The 22,248-nt window shown below is 41.4% G+C and overlaps 1 protein-coding gene and 1 pseudogene across 14 annotated transcripts in view; one reads left to right on the plus strand and one right to left on the minus strand.

Annotated features, from left to right (window-relative positions):
* The window catches only part of RAD51B (RAD51 paralog B), a 914,255-nt gene that overhangs the window by 592,103 nt on the left and 299,904 nt on the right, over positions 1-22,248 (plus strand). For all 14 annotated transcript variants that reach the window (XR_010151168.1, XR_010151169.1, XM_016926252.4 and 11 more), the window contains one exon: positions 3,902-4,005. Coding sequence is in view for 12 of the 14 variants with exons in the window: in XM_016926252.4 (XP_016781741.1) it covers positions 3,902-4,005 (104 nt within the window). In the remaining 2 variants the exon portion in view is untranslated. The remainder of the gene's footprint in view (positions 1-3,901; positions 4,006-22,248) is intronic.
* LOC107968189 (peptidyl-prolyl cis-trans isomerase A-like) lies at positions 14,131-14,688 on the minus strand (annotated as a pseudogene).

Raw genomic sequence — 22,248 nt, forward strand, 5'->3', positions numbered from 1 at the left:
TTATGGGGCCACTGTCATATTTGCAGTCTGTCATTTGCTGAAACATCATTGTGCAGAGCACGACTCTGTATTAAAGGTGATAAGAAAAGCACACAAATAATATACCACAGGTAGAAAATGATTGTAATATGGACAGTAAAATAAAGTATTATAGAAGTTTACAGGAGGAAGACATTATTTCTGTGAAGATTAGAGAAATTGGCACATAGGAAGTAGCATTGAAGGCAGAGTAGATTTGGGACATGTGAACATAGGGGAGTTCCAGATGAGGGAGGGACATGGGAAATAAGTGATTAAGTAGGAACACAGTTGTGGGAAATGGAGCAGGGGGAAGAAGTCTGGAAGGGCAGGTGGGCGCAGGGTAGAAAGTCCTTGAATGCCAGTGTTAGGAATTTAGAATTCTCTGAAGGCACTTGGGAGCCACTGAAAGGTTTTGAGCCTGCTGGTTGTAAATGGGAGGGTGGGGTGCTTAGGCGTGTGCTTGGAGGAGGTTAATCAGGTAGTAAAACAGAGGATGGCTTTAGTAGGGAGAAAGCGACAGCAGCACAGACAACAGGCAACTAAAGCAGTCACACCAGGTGAAAGCTAATGTGGGTCTAAGGTTGATTTAGGAGGAATGGAGAGTTAGGAATGGATCTAAGGGTGAGGTAGGAGAAATGAATGGATGGATATAGGTAGGATTTTACAGTTAAATCAGTAAGACCTCTCAATTTATTGCAAGTGAGAAGCATGAGAGAAGGAAACATTTTGAAAATGGAGCTGAGGTTTTAAACCAGATTAACTGGAGGGTCAAAGGAAGGAACAGAGATGGAGGAGTAGATTTATATGGGAAAATATGAGCTTGCTTTGATGATACTGAATTTGCAGTGCTAAAATTTATGATGTAGGCTTGCAGTTCTTGTGGTTAAAAGTGGAAGACAAGTGTTGAGACAAGCCAAAGGTTGCGACAAAGGCGTAGAAACCATCCACCTTGTCAAATGGGCTCTCATCCTTTTCAAAGTGGAGCCATGCCATGTAGAGCAGACACTGCAAGCTTGATGGGAATGAGGCATATCTGGCTCAAAAGCATGTTTATTTGTGTGTTTTTAAAAGTGTAAATATTGAACCAACATTTTAAAATCAGGAAATTATACTTTAAAAGCATTGATTTCTGGCTTCCGTTTTAAAAATCAAAATTGCGCTTTAAAGTTAGCGCAATTAAAAAATCATATCACTATGATTTTTAAAAATCAAAAGATGTGATTATAAAAGTTTTTTACAATTTTAAAATAAATAAATAAGATGTGACTAACTATGAACTCATATTGCCACGTGACAACAACAGCTAGAGCTGAACAGAGACTGCCCCCTTGAGATCCTGGATGAATTCTCGAACTCACCACAGTACTCACCACTTCCCCTCATCTCCTAAGGCTTTAATTGAAAGTCAGTTACTAAATCTATAGAGAAAAAAAAAATAGGTTAATGGTTGCCAAGAGCTGGAGGTGGGCAGGGAATGGGGTGTTGGGGACTGATGGCCAGTGGGTGTGGGATTTCTTTTTAGGGGTTTGAAATGTTCTAAAGTTAATTGTGGTGATGGCTGAACATCTCTGTGAATATAGAAAAAGCTGCTGAACTGTACACTTGAAATTGGAGGAGGTATGATAGCAAATTATCTCAATAGAGCTGTTTTTCTAAAATGCAAATATAGTTGCTATTGCCCTTGCAGTGTTGATTTTCTTATAGTAGAAAATATTTTTCTATAAGTCTATTTCTATCAAAAAGGGGAAAATGAAAAGTTAGACTGAGAGGGTTGTGAATTTCAAGAGAAATGGTAAAGACTATATCTCTTAGTGGGGGTAAAGAAGTTCTACATGTTAATATGCAAGCACCTGGCCTCTTTACTAATGTACATTATTTTCCTGGATACTGAAAGCATCTGGTATTAGACAAGAAAAAATGTGGTCATGCCCCACTCCCTAAGGTCCACCCACAACTAAGAAGAAAGAGAAAACAAAGGCAGAAAAAGGAAAGGAGTAATCAACATGGTAAAAGGAGAAGCAGAAGAGGCCAGTAGATTGGATGCCAAGGAAGGGGGAAGCTTTATCAACTGCTGACAAGAGGTCAAGGAGGATGAGGCCAGGGAAGTCAGGAGGTCATGGGAGACCGTCCAGTGAGGGGGCTGAGAGAGGTGAAGCCAGAGAGAGATGCAGAGGCAGCTGACAAAGTGCTCAGAGTGCATTGTTTAGGAGATAGTATTTAATCTCAGGCATGAAGGACTACTGAAGGCATTTTAAGTAGGGGAATGATGTGATCAGATCGGAACAATCTAGATTATTTGTTTTCACATTAATTTGTGCATATTTTGAATTGTGTGCATAATGAACTGAGGTTACCCCAAATTTTATTCTTTCTTACACTAAATTCTCTTTCAATCTGATATCCCCAGGCTTGTTGAGACCTTGGTTATTGATTTCCATCTCATTCATTCCTGTTCCTGCTTGAACCAGGAAATAGATATATATGGTTGGTGTTATCTGACCCAGGGGTTCTCAACTTCAGCACTGCTGTATTTTGGGCTGGATAATTCTTTGTTGTAGGATGCTGTCCTATGCATTATAAAATGGTTAGCAGCATCACCAGCCTCTACCCTCTAGATGCCAGTAACACTGCGAGTTAGACATTGCCAATAAAATCACCCTCCAGCCAAGAACCACTGAACTACATTTGTCTGTTGCAGCATTTGGGCCCAGGTGCTTAAGGCCATGTGCAGTTAGTAGACCACCCTGAAAGGTGTCTGCCCTGGAAAAAAAAGACCAATTCCTACTCCACACTGAGGCGTACAAATCAGATGATGTAGTAAGGGGACAACGGATGACACACTCAAGGCCTCATTTTGTTTTAGCTAATTCAGTGGACTTCAACCTCTATGTAGTCTCCTCATAGAAAAAAGATCGTATCTGGAGGCAACAAGGCACACTAAATGTCCAACTGTGCCCTCCTAAGGTTAGGATTCCTGTCATGGCCCAGGGCCAAAGTTGGTTCAGAGGAGGCCTTGGGCACAGGGCACAGGGGTTCAGAGGAGGCCTCGGGCACAGGGCACAGGGGTTCAGAGGAGGCCTTGGGATGTGCTGGACATGATAGTGGGAGCTGGCTTCTATGCAGCAGGACTTGTTGGCTTGCCTTCAAGGGGGAAGGAGCAGGTAGGGAACAGAAAGGGTTTTCTCATGGTGATATCAAGAAGGGTCAGTAAAGCTTTGGAGATGTAAGATGCAATTTGGAGGAGGCTAGGAACTCAGATAGAGTTTACTTCAGACCCTCTTCCTTATAGGAAAGTCTTAGAAGGTAAAGGAATGTTTCTCTTGGAATAGGGATGTCTAAAACAGCTTACCTATGAAATGTTGAGATCTTCTAGATTCCTTTTTTTGCGTTGTGTATACGGGGGGGTGGGAGGACCAGGGAATTTTACATGTATATGCCACCATTTCTATATTGATAGGGAAAATTGAGTTAAGACTCTTGTCTAGCTAAAAATGTCTAACAACTCTATTAAACTAAGACTATTTCATAACTGGTTCTTATTCTGTGGAGTAGCATTATGCCTTAGATATTGAATGGCTAGATTTACTAGTAGCAATGGCTCTGAGCTATCTTGCAATGCAACCTCTTTTTGATATATAACTCTGTTATTATTTGGCCCAGTGGTGGTCACTTTCACCAAGGCTGAAGGAAACCCCTGCTGGTTTTTAGTCTCATATTCCTTAACCCCTCTCCTACTTCACTGATTCCTCAAGTTCTGTGGTAATGAACTGAGCCTCCAAGTACTCTCTGGACTACTGGCAATGAGTAATGTCTGGACTTCATGTGAAATGCCATCTCAAGAAAGGGCATCTGAAAGCATGCTTTTACCATTTCATTTCAGGCACTTCTGGATCCAGCTGTGTGATAGCCGCACTAGGAAATACCTGGAGTCACAGTGTGAATACCCGGCTGATCCTCCAGTACCTTGATTCAGAGAGAAGACAGGTGGGTGCTTTGACAGTATTCTCTGACTATGAAGGTCGGGGAATGAGATATACCAAGCAATCTGAGCATCTTCTGAAAATGCTGGCCGCATTGTCTGTCCTGAGCCAGCACCAGCTATTAGGGCATAAAGAAACCAGCATTTCTGCTTGTCCCAACAACAGTTATAATAAAGTGGGGAGACAAGTCACACACAGGAAAAAACATAAGAATTGATCCCACAGAGTCAGCATTTCTCTGATATTTGTAAGTGACCAAGGACCACACCTCTAAGGGTATCCAATTCTCTATCTCTAAATGATCATTTCACTTAGATTGTATTTGTTGAGGACTAATTTGTATATGAATTAAATAATGATGATGCTTTTTCTTGAAGTATGTGTACTTTGAAAATCTTAGGCCAGCAGATGCTGCCAAGTGAATAAATTTTTCCCCAGATACTAGGTACTTTTACATTAACGCATACACCTGTAGTGTAAAGTACTGAATGATGCTAGAAAGACCTCCAAATGGTTGGTCACTTTCTCAGAGTTCCCTGTTTGTGGTTTCTATCCTGGCCAAAACTGAAAATCCTTCCCTTACATCCAGAAAGTTTACTTTCTACCTCCTTTTAAGTCTTCTGTCTTCATTCTTCATTCCAAAGAAAAGGACACCACTGTCTGACCTCTTTGGTAAAGCTTTGGTAAAATGTTTCATAATAAAAAAATTCTTTTTCCTAATGACTAACCTCAACTTTATCCTGCTGTGTGACCAGATTCAATCTAGTTTCTCCTAAAAGCAGGAGGAAGAAGATGGGTGATTATTTTGATTATTTGGATAGGACAGAATTCAGAAGCCAGATTTGCCCACCTTGCTAAATATATATCAAATCCAGGCTATTTAGATACAGAGGCATGAAATGTCACACTGGTGATCCTTTCCGGAGAAAATGGCGGAAAAGCTGTTGTTGCCTTTACCTGCATTAGGTAAACTGGCTCTTTTTCAAGGAAGCAGGAATCATCAAAAACAGGCGTGAGCTATTGCCTGTTCTAGACATAATTTTCCAAACCAGAGAATTCTTCTTGGTTTGCTTTGGACTATGTAAATAATATTCCAGCTTGGTGATCACATCAGCCATGTCCTGAGAAGATAGAGCTGCTTGTTTCTATTCAGGGAAACATTCTTGAGTTTTCAGGCCCTGGACTACTCATTACCTCAATGGCACCTTTTCCCTGAAGAGTCTGGTATCCTAGGTTCTGAAGCTGTTATTTCTCTTTTTAGTGGAACACATTCCAAAATATTCCTGGAGAATCTAATGACCTTTGGTAGTAAATCATGTTAAATAGCTGTGTTGCAGCTTTCAGGGATATCATTAAGGATTGTTGAACACACCTATGTAAACTTTGTCAGAGGAAGCAAAATTCCTTGTGAATCAATGTTGAGTCATTCGTTTTCATGGATCCTTGATCCCACTCCTTGAAAACTTATAGTTTATCTCTGTTTCAGGTTTTAGATTTTAGAAGCCATTCTTACTGTTACACACGGAATTTATGATTTCATCTATTATATATGGTATCATGGGTTCAAGGCTCCCAAATCCTAGTTTTACTAATTCCAGTTAGAATTTATAAGTGAATAAAGAAATTAGAGCCATATTTTTACTTTTCTTTTGTTTTAATAAATTAACCAGTCAGTGTCAACAGGAAGTAGCTGGTAGGACAAATGCTATTTTTTATGTCTCTTTGGTGACTGGAGGATGTTGGTGGCTCTTGGCTTTTGGCTGATAAGGTCAAATGCAGGCCAGTGGTCATAAGGAGAACCAGAAGCAAAGTGTAGATGGATCAGTGACAGTTCATCAACTCCCATCCCATTAGATGGGTCAGTCATGTTATCTTAATTTACAAAAGACAACTTGTTACTATCATTACTAATCAATAAGAAGCAGACTTAAATGCCTTGGAATCATGTTTTCAAACAATAATTAGAAATTAATGTAAAATATGGCCAGTGTTAAAATGGCCAACCCAGGCAAAGAACATACATTTAATTAATCTATAGAAATATGCATGCCTTTGGGGACCAGTTGTTAAATTTGTGACCTAATAACTAGAATAAAGTTTGATATAGAAAAAACATGTCTCTGTCTAGTGACCTTATCTTGCCTTAGCAGAGGGTGTGCTTAGTGATTCCCTGAGTCTTTCCTGTGGTCTTATTTTATGAAAAACCATAGAAGCCATACGAAGCGAAGGCTTTTCTGGGATATGTGCATAAAACAGTACTTTAAAGCTAACCTTTAAGGTAATTGCACCAAGTAGTGCTTTCTTATAACACCATTTAGTAGCAGAACGTGCCTGGATAATTCTAGGGTAGTAAGACCTCTGGGACACCAGCCACTTAGAGAAGATAACAGGTATAGTTTTTTGTTTTTTAGGGTTTTTTTCCAATGCCCAAGCAGAGGCCACTACACCCAGGGATCAAGGTTATGGGATGAGGATTATATTTTATCCCGTTTCTATGACATTGAGCTCTACACCAGGGCTCTTGAATGTGAGGCTTAGTTTCAGATCACAGGCCTGGAAGGGGGTCAGGTCAAGCTGAGCAGACCTTCAAGCCGATTAACCCAAGAGCTGAATTGTGTTGTCTGAGGGAAGGAGTCCTCCTTGGCTGATTATTTTCTTTACACCCTGGAAACTTTGCAAAATTTTATAACCAAGAAAGAAATCTTCTTATCAGGGCCACAAGCCAAGTTAATTTTCTTGCTTATTCTGCTTCAGTGTTTGCAAAAACTCTCTTAAGAAGCTGGAAAACATTTTCTTTTGGACTAATTTAGCTTTTTTTCCATTTGACTTTTATTTACTCTTTTCCTACTCTGCTTCAATCCTGCCCCACCCTTTTTGCAACATTTTTATTCTTACCAAAGACATGTTCTTAGAGTAGAATTAAAATGGCCTCTCCTACTTTTTGTAGTTGTTGTTTTAAACCATCGAAAATATGTTTTGGTCTACCCCGTGCATGGTATGGGAATATAAAGAAGTAGAAGACTAGTTCCTGCCCTCGAGGTCCAAACAAACTAATACTGAGGTACTGTTACAAGGCAGTGTTTGATTTGTTGTCTAATGAGTGGTTAAAACAGTAACTGCTTTGACTCTAAAGGAAGGTAACATCATCAGAGGCATATTAAGTCTTTTCAGGAAAAGGTGAGACTTGAGTATTACCTTAAAATCAGTGATTCTCGGCAGGACGCAGTGGCTCATGCCTGTAATCCCAGCACTTTTGGGAGGCCAAGGTGGGTGAATCGCCTCAGGTCAGGAGTTCGAGACCAGCCTGACCAACATGGTAAAACCCCATCTCTACTAAAAATACAAAAAAAAAAAAAAAAATAGCCAGGCGTGGTGGCGCATACCTGTAGTCCCAGCTACCCAGGAGGCTGAGGCAGGAGAATCACTTGAACCCAGGAGGCAAAGGTTACAGTGAGTAGAGAGTGTGCCACTGCACTCAAGCCTGGGTGACAGAGCAAGACTCTGTCTCAAAAAAAAAAAAAAAAAATCAGTGGTTCTCAAACCTGGCTGCACTTAAGGCTCATCACAGGAGCATTTATACCAATGCCAATGCCCCACCCTGACCAGTTAAATCAAAATCTCTGCCAGTAGAGCTGAGCATCAGTGTTTATTTTATTTGTAAAGCTCCCCCATGTGATTCTAATGTGCAGCCAAGGTTGGGAACCTCTGCCTTAAATAATAGATAAGATTCAGGTAGTCAGAAAGGGGAGGTGCTGGGGTAGAGTGAGCTGCAGCTGAAGAACAGGAGGATAGGCTGCATTGTCAGAGGGCACAGGCTGGGTTTTGCCTTGTAACAAGAGCAGAGGGTTTGGGCACTCATTCATTTGACAAACCTTTATTTAATCACCTCTTCTCTGCTAGTCACTGTGTAACTAGTTGCGCTGGAGATTCAAGAAAACAAAAACAGGTAAGAGATGGTTGATACCCTCTGGTTGTTCACAGTCTACTTGAGGAAACAGATAAGCATGTAAACCGGACTTGCAGTAAGAGCACAGTGAATGAAGTAAGTCTAGAGGAGATGGGGGGTCCTGGCACTAAGGAAGGTTCTCTAGCGATGAATGAGGCAGAGCATGCAGAGGGGAGTGGCCGAGGCCTTCACTTGGGAAACTCTTGCCATTACAAAGTGCCTTCTAGCGAGGGCTGGAAAAGCTAGAGTAAGGCTGGTTATACTTGAAAGAAGGAAGAAAAACTCGATAAAAACATTCACATTTATACAATTTCTCCTCAAATCCTCATGAAGTCTGGTCTTACAAACTACAAATGGGATTATATAAATTTTCAAGTGCCCTAGAAAGAGTAATGAAGTAAATGAATCCTGACTAAGCCTCACACCCCCTTGATGAAATAAATATTATGACTCTCTTATTTCAACAAATTGGAAAGAGGTCTTTTTTTCATATAGGAGGTTTATTTAAATGAACTTTCTAATAATATTTTCATTTCTATTTAGGAGGCACCCTGAAATTATGGGATGCTTGAGGGGCGAGCCTGAAGTACCTAGTAAATTGTTGACAGAACCAATATCACTCAAGCTGCTGATCCACACTTGAATCTGTAGGCTTTTCTCAAAGTCCTAGTTTTGCATCTTAGAAGTATTGCATCTTGGAAGTATTTCTTTGAATCTTGGAAATATTCAGTGTTTCCTTTCTGGTGATAGGATTCTCAGTGTCCATTTTATATTTTCGAAGACTCAAATATCATCACTGTGAAGACTTCCCTGACACCAGCTGTGATCCGTCCCTCTTCCCTCTGGCCCACACTTGCACCTGGCCCTTGTCTCTATTCTTAGACTTCTGAGCCCTGAATTATGAGCCCCTTGAGGTCTATAACTGAATTTATCTGCATACCCTCAAATGTAAGGGCAGTGCTTGACACTTACACAGTAGATACATTTATTTTGAAAGAGAGAGAGAAAGCAAGAAAAAGAAATGCACTCCCTGTAGCTACTCGTGAACCCAGTCTGAAGGACGAAGGACTGCTTATTTAGAATCATTCTTCCGCATAGAAATTGAGTTTTACAATTTAACCATTCCTTTAAAATGTTAGTAATTGTCGGTTTAAAATGTTAGCATCAAACCTTGACAATTATAAGCAGATACTTAAATAGAAATACTGTAAGAATACTGAAGATAGGAATACTTTTTGCAGAACCAGCCTGCTGGAGTCTATGGGAGGATGGGAGTCAGGCTTCCCCTGGAATCTTATGGGATAGCCTTTGTGTAAGCAAGCCAGAACCCTAAACACAGACCCACGCTGAGGGAGAGAAGGGTTCTGCAGCTGCTTTCAGGGACCAGATAGCATGAGGAGGGTAGGAAATCTTTGTTGCTATCTTCTACAAGTCTTAACTTCTCCTCTCTGTGGTTGGACAGGCTTAATGAAAGACTGAATAACTAAAGAAAAGTTGATAAATTTTTTTTCCCAGATAAGCTAAAGGGTAGATGTGGGGCAGCATGTCAGGCTTATATTCATATTCACCCAAAGAAAGATATCGAGGATGATGTTTTACCTGATGTAAGTCATAGTTGTATATCTCCCTACTCCTAGATTCCTCCAAAGAAGGATTCAGGCTTAGTTGCCCTAACTCAAAAGGAACCTCTCTCCCTTGGTGGCATGATTCCAGGTCGCTGTACTTGTTCTCTTGTTTTCTACTCCAGCTCACCTGCTGTTTTTAGGCAAGGAGGATTATGTGAGTATGTGTGTGTGTGACTAGATCCCGCCAGAGGAGAAGTTCGGCTGTGCTGCAGGGGTAGATGAAAACTCTTTTTAAGCATAAATACCTATAGAAATAGCAAAGGGAACATAAAATCCAGTCAAGTACATTATCTTGGGTATAAATGTCTCCTCCCTTTCCAGAGCTGCTCAAGTGTGAAATCCAAGCCCCTGCCCACACTCTGCCAACAGAAGTGCTCTAACAGGTATTAAGTGGATTGGGGAAATAAATAAAAGGGGAACCCAGAATGGTGGCATTAAAAGAATCCCTTTTTTCAGGCAATGTATTGGCACTAGGCACTAGGCAAATGTATTAAAATCTGAGGAAATCCTACCGAAAGTGTGTGGTCCCAGTGAATGAATACAATGAGCTGCTACTCACAGTGCAGGGACTGAGAAAGGGCAACACAGACACCCAAGTGGTCATCTCCCATTTCCATCTCCACATTTGAGACAAGAATACCTGTATCTTTCCTACCACCCACAAACAAACAAGCAAACCATGGGACTCCCTTTGAAAAAAGTCAATATATCCAAGAAATCACTATTTCTGAATGAGCTCAAGTAGAGAGAACTTTCTCTTAAGAGGGTTCCGTTGGAAATTGCCAGCTGAAAATACACAGGTACAATGACTCCCACGCTGGAGATGAAGGGTCCCCTTTCCCATGCTTTGACCACGATAGACCGTGTACCTTTGCTAAGGTGGAGAGTCAGTCTTTCCTAGGAGATTTTGAGCCAAATAAAATAAAAACAAAACACGGGTGAGAGAACCACCATGATGTTTTAAAAGGCGAAAGATTTACGCGATTTGAAGAGAAACCAGAGTATACCACCATGATGTTTTAAACATCATTTTTTATTGAATATAGTTACAAAATTAACCGTTACCACCATTTCAAAAAGGTAAAGGCACTTTAACACCAAAAAGTAGAAAGGACATATCTAGAAGGAAGAATACATGTATTGATATATTTAAACTGAAAACATTTCTTTTTATGGCAGACTTAGCACATGTCCTTACTTCTCTCTCTGAGGCGCATGAGCTCTGACCATCACAGGACAAATGACTGGTCCTCTTACAGAGCATGTAGGTGGTTTACCCTTTAATGAGCCACTCATTTCACTAGCATTTTATCACCTCTGTTGTTCTTCTCCAGCTCTGACTTATTTTATTTTTATATGCTGTTTGTCTGGTACCAATTCCCCTTGTGCAGTGACCCTGCCTGCTCTAACTTGCTAAGTAAACTAGGCCAAATACCTGGGCAAGAGATTTCTAGAGAAATCTGAGCAGTTGCAGGAAGTAGAAGAGACACAGGGCTTTGGAACCAAATTGAAGACCCTGTTGTCTGGCTTGGGAAGAAAAATATTTTCAGCTGGGAAACAACATCGGAAACAGCTATGAGATCTCTTGGACAAGGCGCTGCCCTGAAAGTCAAGGACCTTGAAATTTATTTGGCTCATTTGAGAATGAAGATTGGACAGGATGTTGTATTTTAGCCTTAGCTGGTTAGCTGTGAGTGAGAAGAAAATGGGCAACCTCATTGGCTAGGGAAAGTAAAAAGGAAAGAAGGGTTCAATACCTGCCTAAACTATGAACTGATTTACAAATGAATCAGCACTTTCACTAGAACAAAAAGCATTTAGAATATGACAGTGCCCATCTGAGATACAGTCTAGAGATCATCTTCTCCAGTGAGTCTCAAGTACAGTAAATTTAAAAATCCCAGGTGTTTGTGAACAATGAAGATCCCAGGCCCCATCCCCAGTGCTGTATTCAGTGAGGGCAGTGCCAAGCCTAGGGTCTGCGGTTTTTAGCAAGCACTTTGGGTGATTCTTACATGGGTGTTCTTCAGTTTCATACTCCATTCTAGCCCCTTTGTTTTACAGATGGCGGTAAGCAATTGATATTAACTAATTTATTCAGGGTCACACAACTAGTAGGTAGCAGAAATGGAACAGAAATTCAATTCTTTCAATTCTGAATGTGTTGCTATTTTCACTTTATTCTGGTGACTTTTAGTAGATAGATTCTAGGCAAAAAAGTCCCCAAACCCAATCAAATTATTGGGTTTGCAGGTGATATATTTATATCTCTCATGACTTTCAGTGGTTTATAAAGAGCTCCTAAAGAACTGTGCAGGAAAAAAAAAAAAATTTAAGCACCATCTCACCCCACATTGCAATCAATTACAAGATAAAAGTCATCTTTTAAATTCTTGAACCCAAATCTGAATATGTGGCTTTTTCCAAGTTAAACTTCACAGTGAGCATGAACTCCCCAGTCAAGTGACTTTCCTTATAGACAATATCCTGCCACAGGGCTGGCTATGCTACCGCTCTCCTACTGACAGCCATTTGTGCTCATGGACATCTCCCTTAAATCCTGGCTTCCTAGTCCCCATCTTCGTAGGCTAAAGGTGTGTAATGGGAGAACCAACTTTGTCTGATCTTGCGAGCATGGGAGCTTTTTGGTTATCACATTTTTGAGTCAGTCAATCTTTATTTTGAAAAAGCAGGGCAGGACAGAGGGAGGAAGAGAGGCTGAGGGCAGGCAGCAGCCTATGTGGGAACCCATTTCCTGCCATCCTAGGGTCCCATAGTTGATAATGGACAACATCCTTGCTTGGTTCTTGTGCACCAGGTGATACTAATTTAAATTCCTCTTTATTTTCTAGTGATGGAAAGGAGTTAGCCTTTACTGAGTACCTGTGAGTTTGCAGGGATCATTTTTGACCCTTTGTGTTTTATTTCCATCAATTCCTCCAATAACCCTTCAGCATAGATCTGATCATCTCTATTTTTACAAATAGAAGAACTTAGCTGATAACATAAATAACTCGTATTCAGTGATAGCATCAGTATTTGAAACCAAGTTTGTATAGTTCCAGACCCTCAGTTCTTTTTCCTGTACCATCTGCTCTGAGATGTAAGATGGTGGTTGTGTTACCGGAAAGGGATCTCAATCCAGACCCCAAGAGAGGGTTCTTGGACCTCATGCAAGAAAGAATTTGGGGTGAGTCCATAAAGAGTCTACTTTGTGCCAGAGTTCATAAAGTGAAAGCAAGTTTATTAAGAAAGTAAAGGAATAAAGTATGGCTACTCCACAGCACAGCAACCCCAAGAGCTGCTGGCTCGCTATTTTTATGGGTTTTTTTTTTTTATTATATGCTAAACAAGAGGTGGATTATTCATGAGTTTTCCTGTAAAGAGGTGGGCAATTCCCAGAACTGGGCGTTCCTCCCCTTTTTAGACCATATACGATAACTTCCTGATGTTGTCATGCCATTTGTAAACTGTCATGATGTTGGTGGGAGTGTCTTTTAACATGCTAATGCATTATAATTAGCGTATAATGAGCAGTGAGGACACCAGAGATCATGTTCGTCATCATCTTGGATTGGTGGGCTTTGGCCAACTTCTTTACTGCAACCTGCCTTATCAGCAATGTCTTTGTGACCTGTATCTTTTCTGACCTCCTATCTCATGCTGTGACTTGGAATGCCTAACCTCCTGGGAATACAGACCAATAGGTCTCAGCCTTATTTTTACAGCTTGTTTTCAAGACGGAGTCACTCTGGTTCAAATGCCTCTGACAGTTATCACTGTTTTAATTTAGGAATAAAATGAGGTGCTAGAAAAGGAGGCCTTGACTTGGTGATGATTCTGCTGGGTTGCAATGAATGGTCCTTATTATCTTCCTCTCTGACTTTCCTGAATGATGATTAGACCTAGAGTGTCATTTGGTTTACCTGTAAAACTTAGTGAGTTATGTATTAGGATAGCACCTCCCGCCCTGGGGCAGGAACGTGAAAGCAATGAGATGAGGAGCTTCTTCTTGCTTTTTTTCTCTTGCTCTAGGCATTATTTGACTTTGAAATACTCCTGGCATTTTCCTGTGATTCTGAAATGCCCCTTCCTCTGCTTGTGTGTGTGAGATTTGAAAGCTTATCACACATGTGGCTAAAGCAGGTCCAGCTTGGAGCATTCGTCTTCTGGCTGCTGTTGCTGGGGGAGTATCCCTGCTGTGAGATGCTACGCCGCCTGAGCCTGTGGCCTCTGCTTATCTCCTGGGGTAGCTGTGGCTGTGAGGTGCACAGCATGGTACAATGCTAGTTTTCATTTCAAGTCCTTTCTTGATGTCACTGATGGGTGCAATGAGTGGAGTGGGGGGACCTCAGGCCCTTCCAAATTCTTTCTTTTTTTTTTGTTATTTAGTTTTTATTTCATAATCATAAACTTAACTCTGCAATCCATCTAGGCATGGGAGGGAACAAGGAAAACATGGAACCCAAAGGGAACTGCAGCGAGAGCACAAAGATTCTAGGATACTGCGAGCAAATGGGGTGGAGGGGTGCTCTCCTGAGCTACGGAAGGAATGGTCTGGTGGTTAAGATAAAACACAAGTCAAACTTATTCGAGTTGTCCACAGTCAGCAATGGTGATCTTCTTGCTGGTCTTGCCATTCCTGGACCCAAAGCGCTCCATGCCTCCACAATATTCATGCCTTCTTTCACTTTGCCAAAGAGCACATGCTTGCCATCCAACCACTCAGTCTTGGCAGTGCAGATGAAAAACTGGGAACCATTTGTGTTGGGTCCAGCATTTGCCATGGACAAGATGCCAGGACCTGTATGCTTTAGGATGAAGTTCTCATCTTCAAATTTCTCCGTGTAGATGGACTTGCCACCAGTGCCATTATGGTGACTTCGCAGTCACCACCCTGACACATAAACCCTGGAATAATTCTGTGAAAGCAGGAACCCTTATAACCAAATCCTTTCTCTCCAGTGCTTGGAGCACGAAAATTTTCTGCTGTCTTTGGGATCTTGTCTGCAAACAGCTCGAAGGAGACATGGCCCAAGGGCTTGCTGTCGACGGCAAATTCAAAGAACATGGTGGGGTTGACCATGGCTAATAGTACACGGTTTTCCTCAGCGGCGGCGTCCGCAGAGCACCCAAATTCTTAATAGCTTATAAAATTAGGGGTAGAGGAGGTTGGGTGCGGCGGCTCACGCCTGTAATCCCAGCACTTTGGGAGGCCGAGGCAGGTGGATCACGAGGTCAGGAGTTTGAGCCCAGCCTGGCAAAGGTGGTGAAACCCCGTCTCTACTAAAAATACAAAAATTAGCCAAGTATGGTGGCAGACACCTGTAATCCCAGCTACTTGGGAGGCTGAGGCAGGGAACTGCTTGAACCCGGGAGGTGGAAGTTGCAGTGAGCCAAGATCGCACCACTGCACTCCAGCCTGGGTGACATGGCGAGTCTCCATCTCAAAAAAAAAAAAAAAAAAAAAAAATTAGGGGTAGAGGAATGGGAAGCAGACAAAAGGTTTACATTGTGGAGGTTTGAGGAGAAATGAATCAAATAAGTCTCTAGCATTCTGTTTGAATTTATGTTAGTCTGATTATGTTACCATAACATTTTATGATATGCTACACATTATCTGATGGGTGATTAATTTTCAAATGTAATACAAATCATTGAGCTTTCCTGATTTCTGCCGCTGTAAATAATTTGGAATTTTCAGTTACTGCAAAGTTGACATAGTCACTCCTTCCTTCCTGTAACCTTCACCTTACCTTGTTGTCCCCTCCCTGCCCCCAAGCTTCCCTGGATTTTTAAATCAGCCAGTGGCTCCTGGCAACTGTCTTAGAATGCTTGAAGCCGAGGTTTTTTTTCACTGAGGGTCTCTTTCTAGAAGTTTCTCTTCTTACCTTGGCAGAGCTTAAGAGTTCTTGCATCTCAGACAAAGACTGTGTGTGCTTGACTGTTGGACATTCATTTTATTGTTACAAAGGGACCATGATTTTGAGAACACCTTTGGAGAGCCCAGCTCCCATGGTTGTATCCCACTGCCCATTTTCTGAATCCTCAACTCAGAATTGTCAATGAAAGAGTGAACTGGGATTATGATCTGTGATTCTGTAACAGAATTCTCTGAGAGTCAAACTCCAGAAAGAGGCTCATCTTTACAAACCTTAAAGAATTAGAGCTAAGGCACCTGGTATGTCTGGGAGGGATTGAAAACAATCCCCCCAAAGCCCCAGCGGCCCTGGCTCTCTGGTTGCTATGCTGAGTTGATTCATCCATTTATTGAGAGTCTACTTTGTGCCAGTTATTCTGCTAAGTGCTTTGTGGGCATTTTCTTTTTCAAGCCTCACGAAAACTCTGAGGTGGGTATTACTAGATATACTTTACAATTGGAGCACATTGAACGTTATGGAGTTTGAAAATTTTGCTCTAAATCACATGGTTCTAAGGGGCAAAGCCAGAACTTTCCTTTTCCTTTGCCTCTCCCTCCCCCATCACATACATACACTCCCTCTTTTATATCCCTAGGTTCTTAACCTTTATTCTACAATGAGTACCATGTTCATGTAAGATTATTCATGCATGTTACTTGGAATTAATTGCAGAACAATTTTTTTTCAACCCCTGTGGTGTGGTCACCTTCAATACTTATACTTGTTGGAATACTCCCTTCAAAGAGTGGAATGATCCATTGCTTCGAGAGAGCTTTTTCGATCTCTGTTAAGTAATGATTAGTTATTTCCTTATAACTGTGTGGCTCTGTGTGGCAACAGAACACTTTTGAGGAAGAATAAACTCTACAGGACATGGTCTTCTGAATCTCACCATTCAATCAGGGGAAGTTCTGGTTCTTCTTCTCTGTTCCAAGTACTAGCCTTTCCAGCCAGCACCTTTTCTGTGCTCTGGGTTTGGCTTCAGTGTTCTGTCATTTATCGTCAAAGAAGAAAGAGAAGTCTCTGTGGCATCTTGCCCACAGTGGGGACGGACCTGTGCTCACCTCTCTCCTCCAGTAAGAACCTAAGGGCCCAGGAGGTATAGTGGTGCCTCCCATAGATACTTCCCTTCCCTCATGGATGATACAGAATGACATATAAATGATAACTATTTCTTCATTTTTTTCCTTGCAAAGTCACTTTTCCACATACTAATCCATTTCACGGTTTATCTTTAAATCCTTTCTCAGTTGTCTATTCTTCTCTGAAAGTATTATCCCAGCATCCTAATGAAGATTCCATCAATGTCTAGTAAAATGACAAAACTCTCTAGCAGTACTATGTTTTGTTTTTGGTTTTGGTTTGTTTGTTTTGTTTTTACTGGTGCCTCTTTATAATAAAAAGATTTGGTGGCTCCAGCACAGCTTCTAGCCCTTCAACAGCTGTGCCTATACCAAGCTGTTCTCTCTTATTTGTAACTATTTATGCAGTGTTCTCTCCAGATATACTGTTCCATACTGACCCGCATTGGAATGTTAGGCTCTTCTTTGTGACTGATCTCTATTTCCTACTTGTGACTCCATTCTGACACTACCTTTGCCTTTTTATACCATCCTCCCTACTTTTCTCATGTAGATTTGCTAAAAGATCCCCATGACTCCAAGATCCCTGTAACTGGCTCTGCTGAGTCTGTCAGCATTTGATCCCTTTGACTTGAGGAGGCCAGTCCTTCTCAGGAACCACCTGTAATCTCTTTTTTTTCCTTAGAGACAGGGTCTTGCTGTGTCGCCCAGGCTGGAATACAGTGGCATGATCATAACTCACTGCAGCCTTGAACTCCTGAGCTCAAGCAATTCTTCCACCTTAGCCTCCCAAGTAGCTTGGACTATAGGCACATACCACCACACCTGGCTATTTTTAAAATTTTATGTAGAGATGGGGTCTTGCTGTGTTGTCCAGGCTGGGCTTGAATTCCTGGTTTCATGTAATCCTCCTGCCTCAGTCATCCAAAGGGCTGAGATTACAGGCATGAGCCACAGCACCTGGCCTATACCTATAATCTCAGTTTGAATTAAACAGTAGTCTCTAGGACCCCTCTGTGTAGGGGATCTTGTTACATGTTGTGGTTGTTCAAAGGCCAAGTATTTTCAAAGAAAACCCACTGAGATAAGTTGGATGAGTGACTGCCATAGCGGTCAATATGACACCTTTGTCACTTTTTTTCATAGCCTAATAATCTAATATTTTTCCTCAAGAAAAGGTATATGCTGCGGTTTGAATGTGTCTCCAAAACAGCATACATTAAGTAGTAGTTTACTTAATGGCCATTATAAACTATTAAAAGGTAGGACCTGTAAGAGGTGATCAGCCCATGAGGGCCCTGCCCTCATGAATGATTAATGCCATTATCAAGAGAAGTGGGTTTGTTATTGCAGGAGTAGGTTCTTTATAAGAAGACAAGTTCAGCCCCCATTTGTCTCTCTGTCACCCTCTCTTTGCCCTTCCACCATGCAATGATGCAGCAAGAAGGTCCTCACCAGATGCTGGCCCCTTGATTTTGGACTTAGCCTCCAGAACTGTGAAAAATAAATTTCTGTTCATTGTAAATTATCTAGTCTGTGGTATTTGGTTATACCAGGACAAAATGGACTAAGACAGAAAATTGGTACTAGGAGTGTGGTGATTGTTATAATAAATACCTGAAAATATGGAAGTGGCTTTGGTATTGGGTGATGGGTAAAGGCTGGAAGAATCTGGAGTAGCAGGCTAACAAAAGCTTAGATTGCTATAAATGGAGGATTAACAGTAATTCTGGAGGACTCAGAAGAAGAGAATGAGAAACTTCTTAGAGATTACATAAGTGATTGTGATCAGAATGTTAGTAGAAATAGAGACAGTAAAGGCCATTCTTTTTCTTTCTTTCTTTCTTTCTTTTTCTTTCTTTCTTTCTTTCTTTCTCTCTTTCTCTCTCTCTTTCTTTCTTTCTTTCTTTTTTTGTTTTTGAGATGGAGTTTCACTCTTGTTGCCTGGGCTGGAGTGCAATGGCACGATCTCAGCTCACCGCAACCTCCGCCTCCCAGGCTCAAGCAATTCTCCCACCTCAGCCTCCTGAGTAGCTGGGATTACAGGCGCCCACCACCACACCTGGCTAATTTTGTTTTTTTTTTTTTTTTTTTTTTTTTTGGTAGAGACGGGGTTTCTCTATGTTGGTCAGGCTGGTTTCGAACTCCCGACCTCAGGTGATCCACCCACCTCAGCCTCCCAAAGTGCTGGGATTACAGGCGTGAGCCACCGGGCCTGGCCAGTAAAGGCCATTCTGATGAGGTATCAGACAGAAGAGATGAATATCTTATTGGAAACTGAAGTAAAGGCCATGATTGTTATGAAGTGGCAAACAACTTGGTTGAATTGCATCCACGCCTTGAGGTCTTGTGGAAAGCAGAATTTAAGAGCAATGAACTAGGATATCTGGTAGAAGAAATCTTAAACCACGACATCGAAGAACTGTGCGGCTTCTTTTAACTGCATACAGTAAAATGAGAGAAGAGAGAAATAATTTAAAGATGGGATCTATAATTAAAAGGGATCTGAAGGATTCTCAGCCTGGTTGCCTGGTAGAGAAAGAAAGAGATAATTTTCTGGAGAGGAAATGTGTGGCTAAGCAACCATTTGATAAGGAGATTAGTATGAATAGAAGAAAGCCAGATACTATTCATCAAGACAATGGGAGAATGACCCCGAGGGGATTTTGGAGATTTTTAAGGCTGCCCCTCCCATCACAATCCCAGAGCTCTAGGAGGGCAGATGGTTTCCAGGGACAGACCCAGGGTACCATCCACAGGCTGACTTTCCAGGGCCACTCAGGACGCTACCTTCTGCATCCCAGAGGAGCATTTCTCTGCCACCCAGTCATAGCTCAAGCAGGCCCAGGTGTGACTCATGTTGCCACTCTAGAGGCACGAGTAGTAAGCCTTGGTGGTGCCCACATAGTGCTAATTCTGCAGGCATGCAGAATGTATGAGCTCTTAGGCCATGGTAGCCTCCACCTAGATTTGAAAGGATATATTGGATAGCCTGGACATCCAGGCAGAAATTTATCACAGGGGCAGAGCCATGGCAGAGAGCCCCAACTAGGGCAATGCTTACTGGAACTGTGGGGTTGCAGCTGCCACAGAGAGTCCCCTCTACACCTAGTATAGGTGTCATGGCAGGGTCACTTGAGACTCCAGAACTGCAGAGCAACCAATGTGCAGCCCCAGCCTCGGACAGCTGAAGCAGCAAGACTAACCCGTAAGAGCTGCTGTGAGGGTGAGACTAGCAAAGCCATGGGGTTGGAGCTTCCCAAGGTCTTCTGGGTACAACCCCTGCCTTAGTGTGAACAGAAGGTGGAAATGGAGTAAAAGGAGGTTATTCTGGAGCCTTATTTGAGGTTGTTTTCCCTGTTGAGTTTTGGACTAACTTGGGATCAGTTACTCCTTTCTTTTTTATTTCTCCCTTTTGGAATGGGAATGTCTATCCTATGCCTTTCCTATCATTGTATTTTGGAGGCACATAACTTGTTTAATTTTATAGGCTCACAACTAACAGGGAATTTGCTTTAGGATGAATCATGCCTTGAGTCTCACTCATATATGATTTAGATGAGACTCTGGACTTTGGACTTTTAAGTTGATGCTAGAATGAGTTAACACTTTGCGGCTATTGGGATGGAATAATGTATTTATATGTGAGAAGGACATGAATTTGGGGGGCTGGGGCCAGAATGCTATGGTTTGAACATGTCCCAAAAAATACATGTGTTGGAAACTTAATGACCATTGTGATAGTATTAAGAGGTGGGATCTTTAAGAATTGATTTAGGCCATAAGAGCTCATCTGTCATGAATGGATTAATGCTGTTATTGCGAAAGTGAGTTTGTTATCACAGGAGTGAGTTCCTTATAAAAATTTGAGTTTTGTTTCTTTTTCACCTTCTCTTTGCCCTTCCACCATGGGATGATGCAGCAAAAAGGCCATGGCAAGATGATGTCCTCTCAATCTTGGACTTTCCAGCATACAGGACTATGAGAAATAAATTTCTGTTCATTATAAATTACCCAGTCTGTGGTATTCAGTTATAGCAGCACAAAATGGACTAAGACAATATGTATTACAACTTAAAATCTTTAGTAATAAATCTTCTAGAGACTGTAATTGTAATAATAATCCTTTGTGTGTCCTCTAGCCACAGACACAATCCTCTTCTAACTCTTCCAATTTTTTTGCATTTTAAATTTTTTTTAATTTTTACTTTTTATTGTGGTAAGACCACTTAACATGAGATCTATCCTTTTGACAAACAGTCTAAGAACACAGTACCTTATTAACTGTATGCACATTGTCATACAGCAGATGTCTGGAACTTATTTGCATTGCATAACTGAAACGGTGTATCCATTCAAAGAGAACTCCCCATTTTCCACTTCTCCCGATCCCTGGAAATCATCATTCTACTCTGTTTCTATCTTTTTGACTATTTTAGATACCTCATAAGTGGACTCATATAATATTTGTTTTCTATGACTGGCTTATGTCACCTGCATAATGTCCCCCAGGTTCATCCATGTTGCATATGGCAGGATTTTCTTTGTATATATATATATATATATTTTTATACTTTAAGTTCTAGGGTACATGTGCACAACGTGCAGGTTTGTTACATATGTATACATGTGCCATGTTGGTGTGCTGCACCCATTAACTCGTCATTTACATTAGGTATATCTCCTAATGCTATCCCTCCCCCCTCCCCCCACCCCACGACAGGCCCCAGTGTGTGATCTTCCCCTTCCTGTGTCCAAGTGTTCTCCTTGTTCAATTCCCACTATGAGTGAGAACATGCAGTGTTTGGTTTTTTGTCCTTGCGATAGTTTGCTGAGAATGATGGTTTCCAGCTTCATCCATGTCCCTACAAAGGACATGAACTCATCATTTTTTATGGCTGCGTAGTATTCCATGGTGTATACGTGCCACATTTTCTTAATCCAGTCTATCATTGATGGACATTTGGGTTGGTTCCAAGTCTTTGCTATTGTGTATAGTGCTGCAATAAACATACATGTACATGTGTCTTTATAGCACCATGATTTATAATCCTTTGGGTATATACCCAGTAATGGGATGGCTGGGTGAAATGGTATATCTAGTTCTAGATCCTTGAGGAATCGCCACACTGACTTCCACAATGGTTGAACTAGTTTACAGTCCCACCAACAGTGTAAAAGTGTTCCTATTTCTCCACATCCTCTCCAGCACCTGTTGTTTCCTGACTTTTTAATGATCGCCATTCTAACTGGTGTGAGATGGTATCTCATTGTGATTTTGATTTGCATTTCTCTGATGGCCAGTGGTAATGAGCATTTTTTCACGTGTCTGTTGGCTGCATAAATGTCTTCTTTTGAAAAGTGTCTGTTCATATCCTTTGCCCACTTTTTGATGGGGTTTTTTTCCTGTAAATTTGTTTGAGTTCTTTGTAGATTGTGGATATTAGCCCTTTGTCAGATGAGTAGATTGCAAAAATTTTCTCCCATTCTGTAGGTTGCCTGTTCACTCTGATGGTAGTTTCTTTTGCTGTGCAGAAGCTCTTTAGTTTAATTAGATCCCATTTGTCAATTTTGGCTTTTGTGGCCATTGCTTTTGGTTTTTAGACATGAAGTCCTTGCCCATGCCTATGTCCTGAATGGTATTGCCTAGGTTTTCTTCTAGGGTTTTTATGG

Source organism: Pan troglodytes, chromosome 15 (assembly GCF_028858775.2).
Source record: "Pan troglodytes isolate AG18354 chromosome 15, NHGRI_mPanTro3-v2.0_pri, whole genome shotgun sequence".
Taxonomy (NCBI): Eukaryota; Metazoa; Chordata; class Mammalia; order Primates; family Hominidae; genus Pan; species Pan troglodytes.